General features: G+C 40.2%; 2 protein-coding genes across 2 annotated transcripts; one reads left to right on the top strand and one right to left on the bottom strand.

Annotated features, from left to right (window-relative positions):
- The first annotated feature begins 6489 nt into the window (after positions 1–6489).
- On the top strand, positions 6490–7373 carry LOC134750722 (small ribosomal subunit protein mS25). Its single transcript, XM_063685961.1, has one exon. The coding sequence runs from the start codon at positions 6591–6593 to the stop codon at positions 7092–7094; it is 504 nt and encodes a 167-aa protein (XP_063542031.1). The 5' UTR covers positions 6490–6590; the 3' UTR covers positions 7095–7373.
- Positions 7374–8048: 675 nt separating this feature from the next.
- Positions 8049–18012, bottom strand: LOC134750651 (ornithine transcarbamylase, mitochondrial-like). Its single transcript, XM_063685874.1, has 7 exons — positions 17872–18012; positions 16739–16859; positions 13258–13406; positions 10794–10947; positions 10099–10224; positions 8968–9144; positions 8049–8245 (listed from the first exon to the last, which is right to left on the bottom strand). Exons 1-7 carry the CDS (start codon positions 17952–17954, stop codon positions 8069–8071), a joined length of 987 nt encoding a protein of 328 aa, XP_063541944.1. The 5' UTR covers positions 17955–18012; the 3' UTR covers positions 8049–8068.
- Between the last annotated feature and the right edge of the window lie 257 nt (positions 18013–18269).

Below are 18269 nucleotides of genomic sequence, written 5' to 3'. Positions count from 1 at the left end.
TTTACTCATGGACCTCATGGTTGATGTTTTTGATCGCTACGGTGTGCAAATTAAAGTTTTGGTACGGATTTCCCCAAGCACCATAGTTAACACAATTGTCCAAATGTTAAACCTTATTTCAACGACCTAAGGTCGAGTGTCTGTTAGTTAAAATGTGATTCTATTAGTACATCGTAGAACTTACGAGGAAACCTTCTGAGAGTTGAATTCTTGGTATATAGATACCATTAGATCCTCTTAGGTACTGTTTTACATATTTGCCTCTAGCCAACTATAATTATATTTATTTATTTTATTTTATTTTTTATTTATTTAAACTTTATTGCACAAGCAAAGAAAAATGTACAAATGGCGGACATAATGCCAAAGGGCATTCTCTACCAGTCAACCATTAGGTCAAACAGAGACATAAATGTTGGTGCAGGATAGATTCATAAATTATAACGAGAAATAGAACCAAAAAAAAAGTCAAATATTATGTATATATATATATATATATATATATATATATATATATATATATATATATATAAACATAATAAAGTAAACTAACAAAATTATGATTAAATACTAATACTTATATGATATACAAAAGATAAACTAATACATATTAGTACATACAAGATTTTACTATCTTTTATTATTAAATTATATTATACTAGCTTTTGCCCGCGACTTCGTCTGCGTGGAATTAGTAATTTGGGTACCTTAATTCTTAAACAAATCTGCTTTTTAATCCATCCTTTTTCACCCCCAAATTGGTCCACACTATACATTTCCACCCCATTTTTTACACCCTTAAGGGATGATTTCGGGGATAAAAGTTATTCTATATCATTTCCCACAGCTCAAACTATCCCCATACCAAGTTTCATCTAAATCGGTTCAGCGGTTATTGATTCCCCATACAAATTTCTACCCCCCTTTTCACCCCCTTGAGGGGTGAGTTCTGGGATTAAAAGTATCCTATGTCCTTCCCCGGGACTCAAACTATCTGTATACCAAATTTCAACTAAATCGGTTCAGCGGTTTAAGCGTGAAGAGGCAGACAGACAGACAGACAGACTTTCGCATTTATAATATTAATATAGTATGGAAGTATGGATATATCTTAAAGCATGAAAAGAAGCTTTATTGTAGTTTATTTTATCTTATTATTATACCTATATTACGTCTGTTTTTAGCTTCCTATTTGTATTTTATATGTACCATCACTACTAAAAATACACAGCATCTATATCTATAAAACAATAAACGAATTTCAATTTTTGTTCAATTTCTATAACACAACTAAGAAATTTTCTTTGATTCTTGTTGATTCCAATTGCAATTGCTGTTGCTACTGTGACTATAGCGAAGCGTCCGTGAACTGAGTTCTGTTGAACTATTTTAAGGTCAAAAAACTGTGAATTTAACCCTTTGAACGCTTTACGTTATAAATAAAAACGTCACTGACACGCCAAAGGTCCCGGGCGCAATTGAGTTAATGTAAACCTTACTTGAAAGTGTGAAGGTTACTTTGACAGCGTACGCCATAACACCTATAGGTGTCCATGGCGCAGTGGGCACGACTGGATCTCTATTGTTTCCCTGTATTTAATATTGTAACCGAAGTTACCGCGACAGTTACTCATAGTTTTATTTCAGGGGTCGGCAACCTTTTAGCAGCCAAGGGCCACATAGCGGTTAGCAAAACTACAGCGGGCCGCACACTGTTAATAATTCGTGAATTTATTAGACAAAAGGTACTACATTGTCATTTGTCAAAAAGGACTTCTTTTAATATACATGTTTATGCAAAAGAGTGCCGAAATTCAGATCGCGCTTCGCGAGTTCTTACATACAGGCACAGATTATATAATACTATACTAGATACAGGGCGCCCCTCATCGTCTTACATGCAGGGCTCCTGCGGCGTCCCTCACAGTTATTCAGCGCGCTTCGCGCGCTCTTACATGCAGGGCGCCTGCGGCATCCCTCACAGTTATTCAGCGCCATTCGCGCGCTCTTACATATACACTTAAAGGTCAGGCGGAGCCGGACATTCATCGCGCTTGGCGCGCTCTTACATGCAGGGCGCCTGCGGCGTCCCTCACAGTTATTCAGCGCGCGCTTACATGCAGGGCGCCTGCGGCGTCCCTCACAGTTATTCAGCGCGCGAAAGCGCGCTCTTACATGCAGGGCGCCTGCGGCGTTCCTCACAGTTATTCAGCGCCCTTCGCGCGCTCTTACATACAGGGCGCCTGCGGCGTCCCTCACACTAAAAAGTCAGCGATGCGCGCTTTTACATGCAGGGCGCCTGCGCCTGCTTTTACATACAGGGCGCCCTTAAAGGTCGGGCAAAGCCCGACATCCAGCGAACCCTCCACACTTAAAGGTCGGGCGAAACCCGACATTCAGCGCGCTTGGCGCGCTCTTACATGCAGGGCGCCTGCGGCGTCCCTTACAGTTATTCAGCGCGCGCTTACATGCAGGGCGCCTGCGGCTCCTCTCACAGTTATTCAGCGCGCGAAAGCGCGCTCTTACATGCAGGGCGCCTGCGGCGCTCCATACACTTAAATGTTGGGCGAAGCCCGACATTCATCGCGCTTGGCGTGCTCTTACATGCAGGACGCCTGCGGCGTCCCTTACAGTTATTCAGCGCGCGCTTACATGCAGGGCGCCTGCGGCGCCTCTCACAGTTATTCAGCGCGCGAAAGCGCGCTCTTACATGCAGGGCGCCTGCGGCGTTCCTCACAGTTATTCAGCGCCCTTCGCGCGCTCTTACATACAGGGCGCCTGCGGCGTCCCTCACACTTAAAAGTCGGGCGAAGCCCGGCATTCAGCGATGCGCGCTTTTACATGCAGGGCGCCTGCGCCTGCTTTTACATACAGGGCGCCCTTAAAGGTCGGGCAAAGCCCGACATCCAGCGAACCCTCCACACTTAAAGGTCGGGCGAAACCCGACATTCAGCGCGCTTGGCGCGCTCTTACATGCAGGGCGCCTGCGGCGTCCCTTACAGTTATTCAGCGCGCGCTTACATGCAGGGCGCCTGCGGCGCCTCTCACAGTTATTCAGCGCGCGAAAGCGCGCTCTTACATGCAGGGCGCCTGCGGCGCTCCTTACACTTAAATGTTGGGCGAAGCCCGACATTCATCGTGCTTGGCGCGCTCTTACATGCAGGGCGCCTGCGGCGTTCCTCACAGTTATTCAGCGCCCTTCGCGCGCTCTTACATACAGGCCGCCTGCGGCGCCCCTCACACTTAAAAGTCGGGCGAAGCCCGGCATTCAGCGATGCGCGCTTTTACATGCAGGGCGCCTGCGCCTGCTTTTACATACAGGGCGCCCTTAAAGGTCGGGCGAAGCCCGACATCCAGCGAACCCTCCACACTTAAAGGTCGGACGAAACCCGACATTCAGCGTGCTTCGCGCGCTTTTACATTGCGATAGGCAGATACTCATATTGGCACGTCTGTGCATATTGAGTGATCGGCACATTTAAAGTAGATCTTGTGATAACCCAACCCAACTTCAAATAATTAAATTGAAATGAAAGACTTTTCTTTTTCACTCGATCACTTTAGTGACGTAGGACTGATGTAACCCGGAGGCTCGCGGGCCGCAAGCGAGGGGTTCGCGGGCCGCATGCGGCCCGCGGGCCGCCGGTTGCCGACCCCTGTTTTATTTCATCATAAGTTTGTCCACATTTTCGTTAGTCATAATTTGGTTTTTCTCAGAAACGCGTAACTTTTCAGAATTGACAACAAACCTAACCTAACCTATCTATAGGATAACCTGAGGAAACTCCTGAAAAGTTAACGGTTTCAGTTTCAGAATTATGACTAATGATGTTGTGTCCCTACTTATAGTGTTGTGTTCCTGCCGGTGAGTAAGGTTGCCAGAGCTCGAGGGAGAGGAGTGTTAGGGTCGGCAACGCGCATGTAACTCCTCTGGAGTTGCAGTCGTACATAGGCTACGGAGACTGCTTAACATCAGGCGGGCCGTATGCTTGTTTGCCACCGACGTAGTATAAAAAAAATTATAATATGACAATCATTACATTATGACTTTCAATAATTACCTATGTCAAACAAAGGGACCCCGGGCAGGTTCTAGTTACATATAGTTACGACACCTTTAGGTGTTCTTGACGTTCAAAAGGTTAAAATGAATGTTTCCATGGAAACCAAGTATGAATTTCATATGGCCGATATGGCCTTAATGCTCAAATTGTCCGGAGACCATCTCTAGATAGTGCCTCAGTACGAAATAATCCTATGTATATGTATGCTTTTACTGTCCAAAGAAAAGACGCATAACCTTAATTAAATAAATTACTCATAGTATTAAAAAAAGTGTCTGAAAAAGTGTGGGAATGCCACAACAAACATCATGTTTTCATAGCTTTTCGACGTTGATTGAGACCACCACACTTTGTTATTGCAAAGTGACACTTGATACGTTTGTAATAAATAACTGCTATTGACAGATAACTTTTATGTAAATAAATAACAAGTGCCTGTCGGAATCGCCCACCAAGGGTTCCGTACTTTTTAGTCTTTGTTGTTATAGCGGCAACAGAAATACAATAACCTGTGAAAATTTCAACTGTCTAGCTAGCTATCACGGTTCATGAGATACAGCCTGGTGACAGACAGACACACGGACAGTGGAGTCTTAGTAATAGGGTCCCGTTTTTACCCTTTGGGTACGAAAAACTAATAAAAACAAACACAAAACTATATTTATGATTTATGAGTCCAATTGTTCAAACTTTCACATAGAAGTAGCGGCAAAAATGCTTCTTTATGTTTATGCATTCGGCTAACATGCTTTGAATTCATTCATATTTGTAAATATGGGAGCTGTGTTGATTCCACAAAATTCCACAGACCACGTGCCAATTAGGTGGCGCATATTGATAGGGATATTACGCGAAACTCTGCGTAGGGGGCGCCACTACCACAATCTGAGGGTCCATCGCAAAATAAGAAAATCGAAATTTAGTTATCTAACATCTCTGTCACTCTTGTATATTCAAGCGAAAAGAGGCAGATAGCTAAATTTAGGAATCGCGTTTCCCGGTGGGTCCTTCTGTAAAAAATAAAAATACCTATCAAAAAAATTATTTATAAGTATATGGATAGGTAAATGATTTTTTTACTGCATTAATTATTTTTATATGATTTTGACCCATGTTCTTTCACTGATATGCGTTAAAATTGTTAATTAACAAACGAAACCGTCAACGCCATCTATACGAGAGTAGGCCAAAGGTGGCGCCACCTGATCGAGAATCAAATTTTCTTGATTTTCGAGGCACGTTTTATCCTAGACTATGTCCATCTATTACGGAGTTATATCTATCTTTGGCTCGGGTAAGAATAAATTGTGATAGAAATACTTACTACTAATGAGGAGTCTACGAAAGTTAGTCTATTTTATATTTCAAACGTATTTGAAAATACAATTTAATCCAAACCGAACATGATGTATGTGCAAAAAGCGTTCATGCAATCCTTAAAGTCCTTTGAGCGAACCACAAAAATGCAAGTGTGAAGTTTCAAATGAAATCGGAAGCTTTTTTGTTCGGTCGTTTTGCGTTTTGTGAGCTTTTTATTAGAAATGGATTACATATTAAATCACATTTACAATCGGGTCTATCGCGAATTTATTTTGTTACCTTTATTTACGTTTCGACACAGGTTTCACTGGTCGTGGTCGCGGCTAACTGACGTCCCAGCAAAATGTCAAAACAGAGATTTATGTGACTACCCGACGAAAAGTGTATTAAAAAGTTTGGGGTAGACAACACATTTTCAAACCACAGACTACACATAAGTGTTAATGGGAGTAATTAAATGATCAGCCATTTTTAAAACGGATCTGCAAAAAATATAGCCATTAAATCATTTGGGCAGCATACAAATATGTTGACGGCAATAAATAAAAATCGAGCTGCAACTCTTGTTCAGCAAATAACTCGTTCGTGTCACTCCTGTAGACATCGCAAAGTAAAGAGAATCTAAAGCTAAGTAATTTTTGCGTTGCACTCTTACAGCCGGCATACTTACATTTTTTTACCTACTTGAAACTCAAATAAGAAATGAAGTGCACAATTATGGCGTTATTCATAAGGTCCTCCACACTCGCGTTCGCGGCTTCGCGCCGTGATTCGCGCATGAGTGTGGAGGGCCCTTTAAACGCATAGGTATATTACAAGTCTGAATTAGCTATGCAGCGTTTGTCTTTATCTGTCATTCTGACTTACGTGTTTGTAAGAAAGGGATAAAACATAATTTAATTAATTCACGCTTGTAATGTTTTATGAATAAGGGGGTAAATATTTTGTTCTAATTCTGCAAATCACTATAGTTTCCATGCTTACTGTAACTCAACAAATCTCGCCGATAAGTCAAGTTGTTTAGATCTGTATACCGCTCCTTGTCGAATTAATTTTGGAGTAACGAAACGCAACGGCGAGCGACCTGACATTGACAGTGACAGTATTTAATATTTATATTCTGCACTACATCCCACATTTTGAGGTTAGATAATCCAAAGAAAATACAATAAATTAGGCATCAAAAAGTTAAAACAAACTAACAAAATGCCGTTCATGAAAGGAAGAGCGCCGATACGCCGCACATTAAACTATCTAAACGCCGGAAAGCTCGTGCTTAAAGACAAAATCAAGATATTTTCCGTCGCATATAACATTGCAGGGCAGAACAACGCAGGTGCAAAGGATTTCGTGTTCTGGTATTTGCCTCAGATACAGTACAAGAATCCAAACGTGCAGGTCGCGACGTTGAAGAATCTGACGCCTTCACCGTTCATTAAGTGTTACTTTGAAGATGGTCGGCAGGTTTTGATAGATATTGATAATAAGTCAAAGGAAGATGTTTTAGAGCATTTATTGAATACTGTGGGGAAGAGTAAGGAGGTGTTGGAAGCGGAGGCGGTGGCTGCGGAGAAGAAGGATAACCCGGCGAACTTTGGTGTTGGTTGTGAGCGAGCTTGTATGTGTGAGAACTATGGGCAAGTACCCTGTTCTGGTGTAGTGACATTACCTAAATTTATGAGAGGGAAGTACAAGAATCCGGCGAATTAACTTAGGAAAGTGATTGGCGTATGTTGATAATGCTTATTCATATTTTGAACAAGGGACAGTCAGCAGCAGACGTTGCTAAGCGGGCGAGGTGTTCAAAATTACCTTGACACGCTCTTATTCTCTTAACAATAAAGATCTGGACCGCTTAGCAACTTCTGCTGCTGACTGGACAATTGTGTATAAATAAATAAATTGTAGATGTCTAAAAATAACAAAGTAATATAAGTTTTGTAGTAATTCAATAGATAATTGTAAATTTAGTAAAAAACTTAATCTTAACTTGATTTTTATTGTCTTTATTGAACTACGAGTAACAAGAGGAACTTACTACAAACTTTTGTATGGGCATTTTCATTTTAACTTTCATATTAATAGCCCATTTAAGTCGTGTTTAACACTTTCACTGCGGTATGGGGTTGAAAGACCACATGTAAATAATGCTTAGTTACGAGTTATCTATTTCATTAAGTTAAAGTTACAAGTTACACTAATTGCGGCACCAAAGTTGTTAAGTAGTAGTTTGTGATGTTTGTCATGAAATTTTGGTTTCGTGACAATCATCAACCAACGTAATGAAAATGCCCATTTTTCATCATCAATGCATCAGTAATGAGAAATCACTAAGTACATAGTATAAAACAAAGTCGCTTCCTGCTGTCAGACTGTCCCTATGTATGCTTAGATCTGTAAAACTATGCAACAGATTTTGATGCGGTTTTTTTAATAGATAGAGTGATTCAAGAGGAAGGTATATACATCATACATCATCATTACACCCGTGCGAAGCTGGAGCGGGTCGCTAGTATTATATATGATAGATCAGATCAGTCAGATAATAAAATGAGTTATAAATAATTTCGAAATTTATAAAAAAATATATATTACTTTGATCACTACTTATAACACAGTTCACTTACTATTTTTCTGATTAATTACTATCACAGTGTTTTAAATTCTCAACATGTCAAAGCAGTCTAAAATATATGTCCTTTGACACCATTCGCCATGAGAGCCGCTGCTATAAACTGCATGTTCTCAAAACATTTAAATGTCCGTGTGTTTTCATGGTAGAAGAGGTTGTCCATCACTTCAGCTCCTCGGGGGCAAGAGTGGAAGAAAATCCAGTGTGGGTTACAACCGTTTTGAATATCCTGAAACCATTATATTAACTTTTCTTTTAGTCCAACCACTATATATAAATAGGTATATTGGCGTTGTAAAGGTAACTGCCATTTGGCATCAATTAATTTTGTATTAAGCAGAAACGTCTGCACGATGCTATTAACCTCTTGGACGCCAATGACGGATATATCGGGAGCGTAGGTCCAACGCCAAAGACCGATTAATCCGTCACAGACCACAGAGCAACATAGACCTACGTGCATTCGCATAAAGTTCAATTTCAGTTTTGACACTTCGGTGGCGTGGCGTCCGAGTAACAGCTTTTGTGCTTGACACGGCGTCGAGAAGGTAAAGCTTAAAAGAAATTAAAAGTGGAAAAATTCACCATGCCGGGCGATATTTTTCACCATAACTCGCGACACTGGATCACCAGCCCATGCACAGCGATGTGAGCTACCGGACTACACCCGGGACAGCGAATATTAAAAAAAAATTGCCATTAAGGGCTAAGGCGGGAGGTACCCTAGAGACATCTACCGTAAGAGTGTTTCACTTCTTAAACGGCTATCAGAGTTCCGGTCACATGGGGCGAGACAAATTGGAATACATCAGATCCTTTGACATTCCAGTTACTATAAAACGTATGGCGCGCATACAGCGTCCATCTACTTACACTTTCAAGTTGCGGAAATACTTTTCACTACTTTTAGGTGTATGTATTTTTCCTTAATGCTACACTTGAATAACCTACTTTTAAACTAAAGGTAAAATATTGAATCTTCTCCTTTTTCTCAATAGTAGGGCCGGCGATGACGACATCAGTCCTTTGTAACACTTCATTTTTTTCTTTACATGTCTTTACATCGGTGCGGGTCGTGTCTTTGAGCTCTTTACTCGCTTTGTAGAGAAGTGGGGTTACTGGACACTTCTGTAATCGTAAAAAAAATATAAAATCTAGGTCCTATCTGGATAATCCTTCGATGCGGCTATTAGTGTAGGCACCTAACTCGTAAAGTATCATACTTAGTTTGCATAAGCATCGCAACTGCCAATCGCTCGCTACGTAGCGAACGAAACGCAACTTTCACTGTTACACTAATATGGAAGAGTGAAAGAGAGACACAAAGCGATTTGATAGCGAAGCGCGAGCGATCGTCACCTTGGCTAGGCCGACATCGATACAGTCGCGATGTGCCTACCTATGCCAGCAATGCTGAATCAATGGGTACGGTCGCGCGTTTTCATTGATGCAGAAGCGAAATATGCTGAATTAAAACAGCGCGACCGCATTGCGACAGTTGTGCGTCTGTATAGCTACTGCATGAGCATCGCTTCTGTCGCGCATGATTGGCTGCAAAAAGCCGCCATGAGTTATCTACCTCCCTTAGGATACAACCGTGAAAAATAAAGGGGGTTTTAAGCTCGTCACAGACGGAGCGATAATACTTATCGGCAGATACCGACAGATATCTGCGAGTGTCGCTAAGCACCAATAGCAACGATACCAAAATATATATCGCTCTCTGTGCACCTGGCTCTCTTGTGAGAGAGACGAAATATACCGACCGATACATCTGCAGATGACTTGCGAAAAGATATTACAGCTTCGTGTGTGGGCTCTGTGAAATAGTACGTAAAAGATATTGGCAGATGCCGTATCTGCCGATAATATATATTATCGCTCCGTCTGTAATGGGCTTTATTAAATTAAATGTGTTTATAACATTTAAAACTTTCGCGGTTTAAACACATAGGTATTAAATGTGTTTCTCGTTGGGAACACGAACGCCGTGGGCCCGCCGCGCCGCTTCGCTTCGCGTTTGCGAGTTGTTCGCTTAGGTAAGACGCAGCGTTATAAGAAGAAGTATGAAAAATAACTTACTGGACAGCAGCAGCAAAACTTGATATTGGCTCCAAGCATAGGACAGAGCAGCAGATACGAGTTTAAGACAGGGTGTGGAGGTCCTATGAACCCGATGTTTAGACATCTCATCTCGCCAAATTCTTCCTGAAATCAGTTGTTCTTAATAACACACAACTTATTTAGTATACATAGTTTAGTTTCTAGTAGTGGTTTTATAAGCTCAATTTTGCACGCGCTCTTTTTTCCTTTTGCAGTTATCAGATAGATTGTGCAACAAGAGACGAAAGTTGGTTTTTGTTGCGAGTGTTTATTTTGAATCCCGAGAACGCGAAAGATTTTATAATTGAATCACGAGCAAAGCGAGTGATTCTAAGTTACAATCTTGAGCGTAGCGAGGGACTCAAAAACACGAGATGTAAAATAACTTTGCTCTCGTGTTGAACATAAAAATTTTCACCTCAGAAGTGAGAACATATTAAAGGTTAAAATGTATTTCGAATTACACAGAATAATACAGAGAAAAAAACGCATATTTGTAATAGAAGTATGAAGTGGCAGTTCATGGCCTTCACTAAATTAAAAAGCTACTTTGTTTCACTCCATGGAGTGAGGAAAGTCGCACTTGTAGAAAGTAGGCTTGTTCGAGCTGCTGAGGTGAACTTAACATGTCATGGTTACAGCCCAATAAAGGTATAACTAAATGGAAAACTTACAATAATAGCCATGATAGTGGAAAGAGCTTGGATGCTGGCGTGAGTCCTGGACCTCATGCAAATGACCGGCACTGTTGCTTGGTTTGCAAAGCGTTGGATGCAGTGATGCGTGGACGTCGCCACGAATATCGCGTCCGCCATGTATGAGAAAATACTAAAAAAACATAGGTTTTGTAACGAAGGGAACACACCAAAATTAATAATTTGGACTATCGCCATCATCATCATCTTCCTCGCGTTGTCCCGGCATTTTGCCACGGCTCATGGGAGCCTGGGGTCCGCTTGGCAACTAATCTCAAGAATTGACGTAGGCACTAGTTTTTACGAAAGCGACTGCCATCTGGCCTTCCAACCCAGAGGGGAAACTAGGCCTTGTTGGAATTAGTCCGGTTTCCTCACAATGTTTTCCTTCACCGAAAAGCGACTGGTAAATAAGTATCAAATGATATTTCGTACACAAGTTCCGAAAAACTCATCGGTACGAGCCGTGGTTTGAACCCGCGACCTCCAGATTACAAGTCACACGCTCTTACCGCTAGGCCACCCAGGTAGCAAAGTGACGTCAGCGACGTCATAATGACGTCATTTATACGATATAATGAAGTAACGGACGTCATAATGACGTATAAATGCTACCTGGGCACCAGCGCAGCACCACCTTCTCAAATTAGTTTACTTGCGTATGTTATGACAATTTTGGAAGAATAGTAACAGGGAACATTATCGCAGATAGACTTCCTAAAATATGCCCATTTTAGTCCTACTTTTATTCAAAATAATATATATATAGAGATCCCTATTATCACCAAAAGCTCGTTTAAATTAGCAAAGTCGAAGGAATCTGTTGTCATGCTCTAGGTACCATCACGCTCCGCGTTTGTACAGCCATCATCCTTGGGTCCTTGCGAAATTGGTTGTTCAATATTTACGCTATACGCTATATGGAATGTTCAATTTAGCTGGAACTTTAAATGGCGGAGCGTGACTGTTACATACAGTTGAAGACAGAACCGCCTGGAAATAAATGATTATGATAGCAGCGCAATCATTTTGATTGAAGCGGCTTGTGTTGTTTGGAACCCCTATGAAACAACCTATATCCTGCTGCTAGAGCGAGTGCAAAAGGCGTTTCTACGCTCCCTCTACAAAAAAATGTACGGATATTACCCATTTTTATACCCTACAAATTTTTTGCAGGGTACATTAGGTTTTAACTCACTTGAGGTGAGGCGAAATTACAGACTATGTACTTTAGCCAGTAGAATTTTACGTGGGGATTCTGACTGCCCCGAACTAGTAGCTCAGTTGCTGCGTCTATATGTTCCCTCACCGACTAGAGTTCTGTTTCGACCGCGTTGTCGCCATTTGTTAGCGCTGCCACCAGTACGAACTGTGTCCCGCCGTAAATCACCGCTTGTTCAAGCCTTGCACCTGCTAAACTCGCTCCTCGAATCAGCACCAAACTGTGATGTGTTTGCGAGTGGATGGTTGGACGTGTGTTATGAATGCTTGAGGTTCTGCGAGACGAGGAATGAACGGCCTTCTTCTGTTATATGTTAATTTAGATTTGTGTACTATGTGTATGAAATGTCTATTGGTTTCACAGTGCTTTGGATCACTGTTATGCTGTGAAATGTAATGAATAAAAAATAATAAATAATAAAATAATTTCACAACGGACATGAATAAAAATATTTATGTACTCGTAGATAAATGTGGAAAAGACCGTCTACCAGATACATCAGGCAAAAGGAGCGAAGCTCTTCCTTTCGTGTGTGAGTGAAGTACATATACAAATAAAAAAAATGTTTTTATTGCACAGAGAGAACACAAATGTAGTACATATACCACAAGTTACTGAAAAGAGTTGGTGCATAACTGACTTGACATTCGGAGGTGCCAGGAGTCTCCGCACTAGGCTAGGCCTGTATCGCGGCCTGTGCTGCTGTGCTGTGGGCTGTGCTATGTATGTAAATACTAAAGTTCTTGTCCTGTGACGGACTTCCCAAACAAAAATTTTATATGACGGTCTTCTCCACATTGACCTACCTCATATCTTCTAATATTTGCTCTAAATTGTATAATGCTTTAAATATCGCGGCCATAAGCCTCAATTTCTGTCCATATGTAGTGGTACTCTATGTTACATAATTAGACATTTAACCTATAGGTATAGACACTTAGCCGTAAGAGACTTGACTGACAGACTGACCAACGTAAATCCTTAGTAGCTAAGGTTTGTAGCATTAGCACCTATCTTCATCTTTAGACATACTTTTTTCAATCTAGTTTTTAATTCACTAACAGGTCGCCCAAGATACAGGCTATGCCTAGTTTGGGGACCCCTGTTCATACTGTTATAAATGTACCGCTGTATGCGCGCAACCTGGACCTCATGTATACTCCATCTGCAAATTCCCATCTTTGTGTGCAAAATAAATATATTTTTCATTTTTTCATTTACCTGCCATTGTAGTCCTGGTTCCAAATAACGTGGTCAATAATGCTACAATCATACGCGCCCAGTAACGTTGCGGCCTTCGACACCGCCATGTTTAATACGGGCTCGTTCACCTCCTGCAGGACCATTATCTTGCAGTCTTGGAGAACATTCTGTCGGAAAAAGATATAAGATGTGAAGATTGTGAAGCTATAACGCTGTAATGATGGAGATGTCATGGATATTTTGCAGTATTGGAGAATTTTAGAAATAAAAATAGATGTCAATAACAATCCCATCAAAAACATTACATGTAAAAAGATACCCGTCTCGCAACGCAATACTTTTACTACAGAGAAGAACACAAGAGAGTCTGCCACCTTACCGGTCGGAGCAAAATTGCAGGTTTTATGAATTCATACTCTTTATTGTATTGCAGTCATGTTCATAAATTATGAACATTTCATAATACATTAGGTGGTACAGTTTGAGGATGGTAGGTACAACCTCACACGTTTACGTTTAACCAAGGGCTAATGCCATGAAAATTTCACTCGGAAACAAGACTATATTTGCGAGGGCAGACTCCAAGCCAAACCATAAAAGGTTAAAGTTGGCTTGATAGAAAAAACCGGCCAAGTGCGAGTCGGACTCGCATTCCAAGGGTTCCGTACATTACACAATTTAAGCAATGTATTTTTCCCCTCACTATCTCGGAAAATTGTCTTTTATCCTTTAAAACAAGCGGGGAAAAACGCATTTTATCCACTAGTGGGGAAAGTAATTTGACCTTGGATGGAGCGTGTTTAAGTAGCTTGACAGATAACAAAACGTAAAACGCTCATAATAATGATTCGTTTGATATTAATTATCATTAAAAAAATGGTTTGAGAATCTAATAAAAAATACCAAATTTAGCTTTATTTAATGTTATATTGTCTTCGGTTACCGCGATAGTTACTCATGAAATAAAACTATGAAAACGGATTATATCGCGTATATTGAATTTATAATACATCCCGACGTTTCGAACTCTTTACAGCGTTCGTGGTCAACGGGTGACTGAGGAAAAATTACAAAATGCAAAAATACCCACATACTAAAATAATGAACAATCATAGACTACAAACTTTAAGGCTGGTTGTACATGCAAAATCGGTTCATAAGGCTAGTTATACACTATAATTATTTTTCAAGTAAAGATATATATATATACGCGATAAAAAACTATGCCGGCTCCAACCCTACACCACGGACCCGAGAAGATTTAATTCCCTCCTAAATTGTAGGAGGGTATCCCAATATGGGACCGGCAACAAACTCGGCGGGACACATCTTTTCAAAACATCAGAATGTCCAGCATCATCCAACACTACGGTCTCACAGTCTATGTCTCGCTTGCTCCTTTATCAGGTGGACTACAGGATCCCAAGCTGGTGGTAGAGAAAAGCCATCTTCCCTATATTCTTGCCAAGGAGAAGCGTTACATACCCAGAATGCTGCGCGAGGCCATTGAGATTAAGAAATATCCAAACTTTAATAGGGAAGATGGCTTTTCTCTACCACCAGCTTGGGATCCTGTAGTCCACCTGATAAAGGAGCAAGCGAGACATAGACTGTGAGACCGTAGTGTTGGATGATGCTGGACATTCTGATGTTTTGAAAAGATGTGTCCCGCCGAGTTTGTTGCCGGTCCCATATTGGGATACCCTCCTACAATTTAGGAGGGAATTAAATCTTCTCGGGTCCGTGGTGTAGGGTTGGAGCCGGCATAGTTTTTTATCGCGTATATATATATATCTTTACTTGAAAAATAATTATAGTGTATAACTAGCCTTATGAACCGATTTTGCATGTACAACCAGCCTTAAAGTTTGTAGTCTATGATTGTTCATTATTTTAGTATGTGGGTATTTTTGCATTTTGTAATTTTTCCTCAGTCACCCGTTGACCACGAACGCTGTAAAGAGTTCGAAACGTCGGGATGTATTATAAATTCAATATACGCGATATAATCCGTTTTCATAGTTTTATTTTATTTAATGTTTTTATGTCATAAACCTTAAAGTTCCATAAGAAACGTTTGTTTTTTAATAATGATGTTAAATATAATTCTGAACGCACAAGTTGAGTCGATGCAATTTCAAAACGCATCATTGACATTTCATACGTCAGAAATGTCAACATTGTCAACAAAATTTTTACTTAAAATTTCTCACGTAAAAATAGAGAATTTCCAGAGTTTTTTGTTATAATATCGTAAAAAAATGAGTGATTTCAGTGATGAAGATGATCTAACGCCTGTGGATGTTGCACTTTCCTCGCTATAGTGAGGTGAAAAGTTTTGTGTTACACACGGGTGCAAATGTATTTTACTTCTCGTGTGTTGAAACACTTGCTACGCTTAGGATTCTATTTTAGAACCACTCGCTTCGCTCGTGGTTCAACTATAGAATCCTTGTATAACAAATAACTATTTATGCGAAATGTCTTTAAAAAACCCGTAGGGGTCGGATCAAAAACTAAGTAATTAAGTCCGACTCACGCTTGACTACACATTTCTAATAGGTTTTCTGATGATCTACAGCTAAAGATCTATTTTGTGTATTTTTTCAAAATTTTTGGCCCAGTAGTTTCGGAGATAAAGAGGGGGGAATGGTCATTTTTTGCCTATTTTCTTGAATAACTTCTAAACTGTTTGTCCTAAAATTATATAAAAAATATATTTAAGATTCTCATAATGAGCTCTTTCATTTGATATGTAACAAGATATAGTTTGACAAACTTTATTTTTTAATTTTCTCATTTACCCCCCAAAAGTGGCCCCCGTGTTTAAAATTAATTTGTCTACGTTACATGTCCATCTTTGGGTTACAAACTTACATATGTGTACCAAATTTCAACTTAATTGGTCCAGTAGTTTTGGAGAACATAGGCTGTGACAGACGGACAGACAGACAGACAGACGCACGAGTGATCCTATAAGGGTTCCGTTTTTTCCTTTTGAGGTACGGTACCCTAAAAATCACGAAAACATGTCTAACTTTAATCTATTTTCAGTTTTATATCGTTAACCTGTATACCACTACCATAGCAGTATAATTTTAGTATAAAATAGCTAGTGATATAGCAGAAGGATCTGAGGAGCAAAATTTTAATCAGAAATATATTTTCAGAGTGAGAGATAGGTAAAAACCCGAGCGATGGCCACATATTTCGTCGCAAGTATTGCGTGGCGCGCCATTTCTTTTATTGTTTGTTTCTAATTTTTCTGCATGGCTTTATGTCCCCTTGGTTAAATGAGGGCTAACGCGTATGAATTTGCCGCTAGGGAGGCTAGTGTAGATGGTGGTTTTTTCCATAGTTCGAAATGTCACTTGTCACTTCAATGACTGACAGCTGTTCTTTAGTCTTTTGGACCACCATCAACAGAGGTGCCAACTGGTGAGCAAAAAAACGATAGCCCTCATTATGGGTCAATAGAGGTGAATGACAGAATTCTTACCATTCTCTTGCAGTGAGTATCTTTATAGCAGTACTTCAGGTTAATCGCACTGCTTATAATGTTCATCACCATCTCAGCCGTCCACTGCTTGAAGCATATTAGATGGTTAGGTTTTGACATTCTGCAACAAGAAAAGTATAAAGCCAGCATCGGATAGAATAGATAGTGACGTAATTCAAAGATTAATGCAAGCAGGATATAGAATATTTCCGGATAAACACAGATAGCTGGGGCCAGAATGGTGCTGTGAAGAAACAACTTTAAATGGATTTTATATTAAAGGAAAAAATGGAAAAAGTTACACTTCCGGCAGGATTTGAACCCGCAACCTCCGCAGTTCGTGCGTTGCTCTTAACCAATTGAGCTACGGAAGCCTACCAGAACCTTGCAAATCTTTCCATTCCTTCCCTTATGTATAAACGCCTTTGGGGTGGCGTAAAGCGACATCTACCGTAAGACGATTACATCTTTTTAACGGCACCGGAGTCTCAAGTTGCATTGAGAATTCACCAGTAACAATGTGCTAACCCATACTAAAATCAATTTTCTAAATTTGGAGTATCGCTCGCAGACGTATCTGCATGTTAAAAAATTAACTTTAAATGGAGTTAACATCCTATAAAAGTTTTTTGTTCCTAGTTGGGTTAGACTGCACGACTGGCTCGCATTGGTTACGCACAACGCGATTTGACGCCAATGTTCTGGCCCACTTCGTTTCGCCCGTAAGGCCCGAAGTAAAACACAAGGTCCTCTTTCTTCAATTCAATCATTTAAGATAAGATAAGATAAAATATGTTTATTCATGACGATCACAACACATGTACAAACATACGAACTATGCGATGGTGTGATGATTTACGAAGTAATATACAACGCCTGGCAACATAAGGCAGAAAAGGCTTCACCGCAACCGCAACGCTGCTCTTCCTGCTGATTCACGGTTGCAAAAGATGTCAATAGTGCTACGTGATGTATGGAACTTATAGGGATATGTATGCATTTTTACTGCCAAGTTTGTGCAAAGATAGCGTAGTAAGTCTAGGCCCCAATAAATTATCTGACAAATATCACCCTTTAGCTCTACACCAAGCCTTCTAATACAAAATATAGGTACTTTGTGAAGATATACTAACGGGAAACATTGCCCATATGATGCGTAATTTTTCATTTGAAATACAATAGGATACAATTTTGCGAAGTGCCTGAAATTCTTCATTTTTCGCGTTAATCTTAAAAACTGATGATTTTGTGTGTCTAATTAATAACTACAATTTTTCAAATCCACTTAACTTGTAGTGCAATGTCATAATGAAATGTCTTGTCACAACACAGTACAGTGCTCGTTTCGTTCGTCAATTTCCTATGAAAATATGACGCTTAGATATAACGACATGTTTACACTGTTCTGTTCAAGTCGGCGGACTTTCCCACCTACTCGTGGATGTAAAATATGATTTGGATATGATGCACAAATGATGCAGTAAGTATATAAAAAGTTACTGATATGATATGACTAATAAAGTGATAAAAT

Source organism: Cydia strobilella, chromosome 20 (genome assembly GCF_947568885.1).
Source record: "Cydia strobilella chromosome 20, ilCydStro3.1, whole genome shotgun sequence".
NCBI classification, from domain to species: Eukaryota; Metazoa; Arthropoda; class Insecta; order Lepidoptera; family Tortricidae; genus Cydia; species Cydia strobilella.
This window is presented reverse-complemented; position numbering and strand designations above follow the sequence as displayed.

What these genes read in the sequence shown, in the direction of transcription:
- LOC134750651 (XM_063685874.1), bottom strand. Translation starts at nt 17,954, where the DNA reads ATGAAGAATTTCAGGCACTTCGCAAAATTGTATCCTATTGTATTTCAA. An exon ending in ATACTCACTGCAAGAGAATG is followed by an intron (nt 13,407 to 16,738) that starts GTAAGAATTCTG and finishes TTTTTCCGACAG; the next exon opens with AATGTTCTCCAAGACTGCAA. An exon ending in ATTTTACCTTTAGTTTAAAA is followed by an intron (nt 8,246 to 8,967) that starts GTAGGTTATTCA and finishes TAATGGTTTCAG; the next exon opens with GATATTCAAAACGGTTGTAA.
- LOC134750722 (XM_063685961.1), top strand. Translation starts at nt 6,591, where the DNA reads ATGCCGTTCATGAAAGGAAGAGCGCCGATACGCCGCACATTAAACTAT.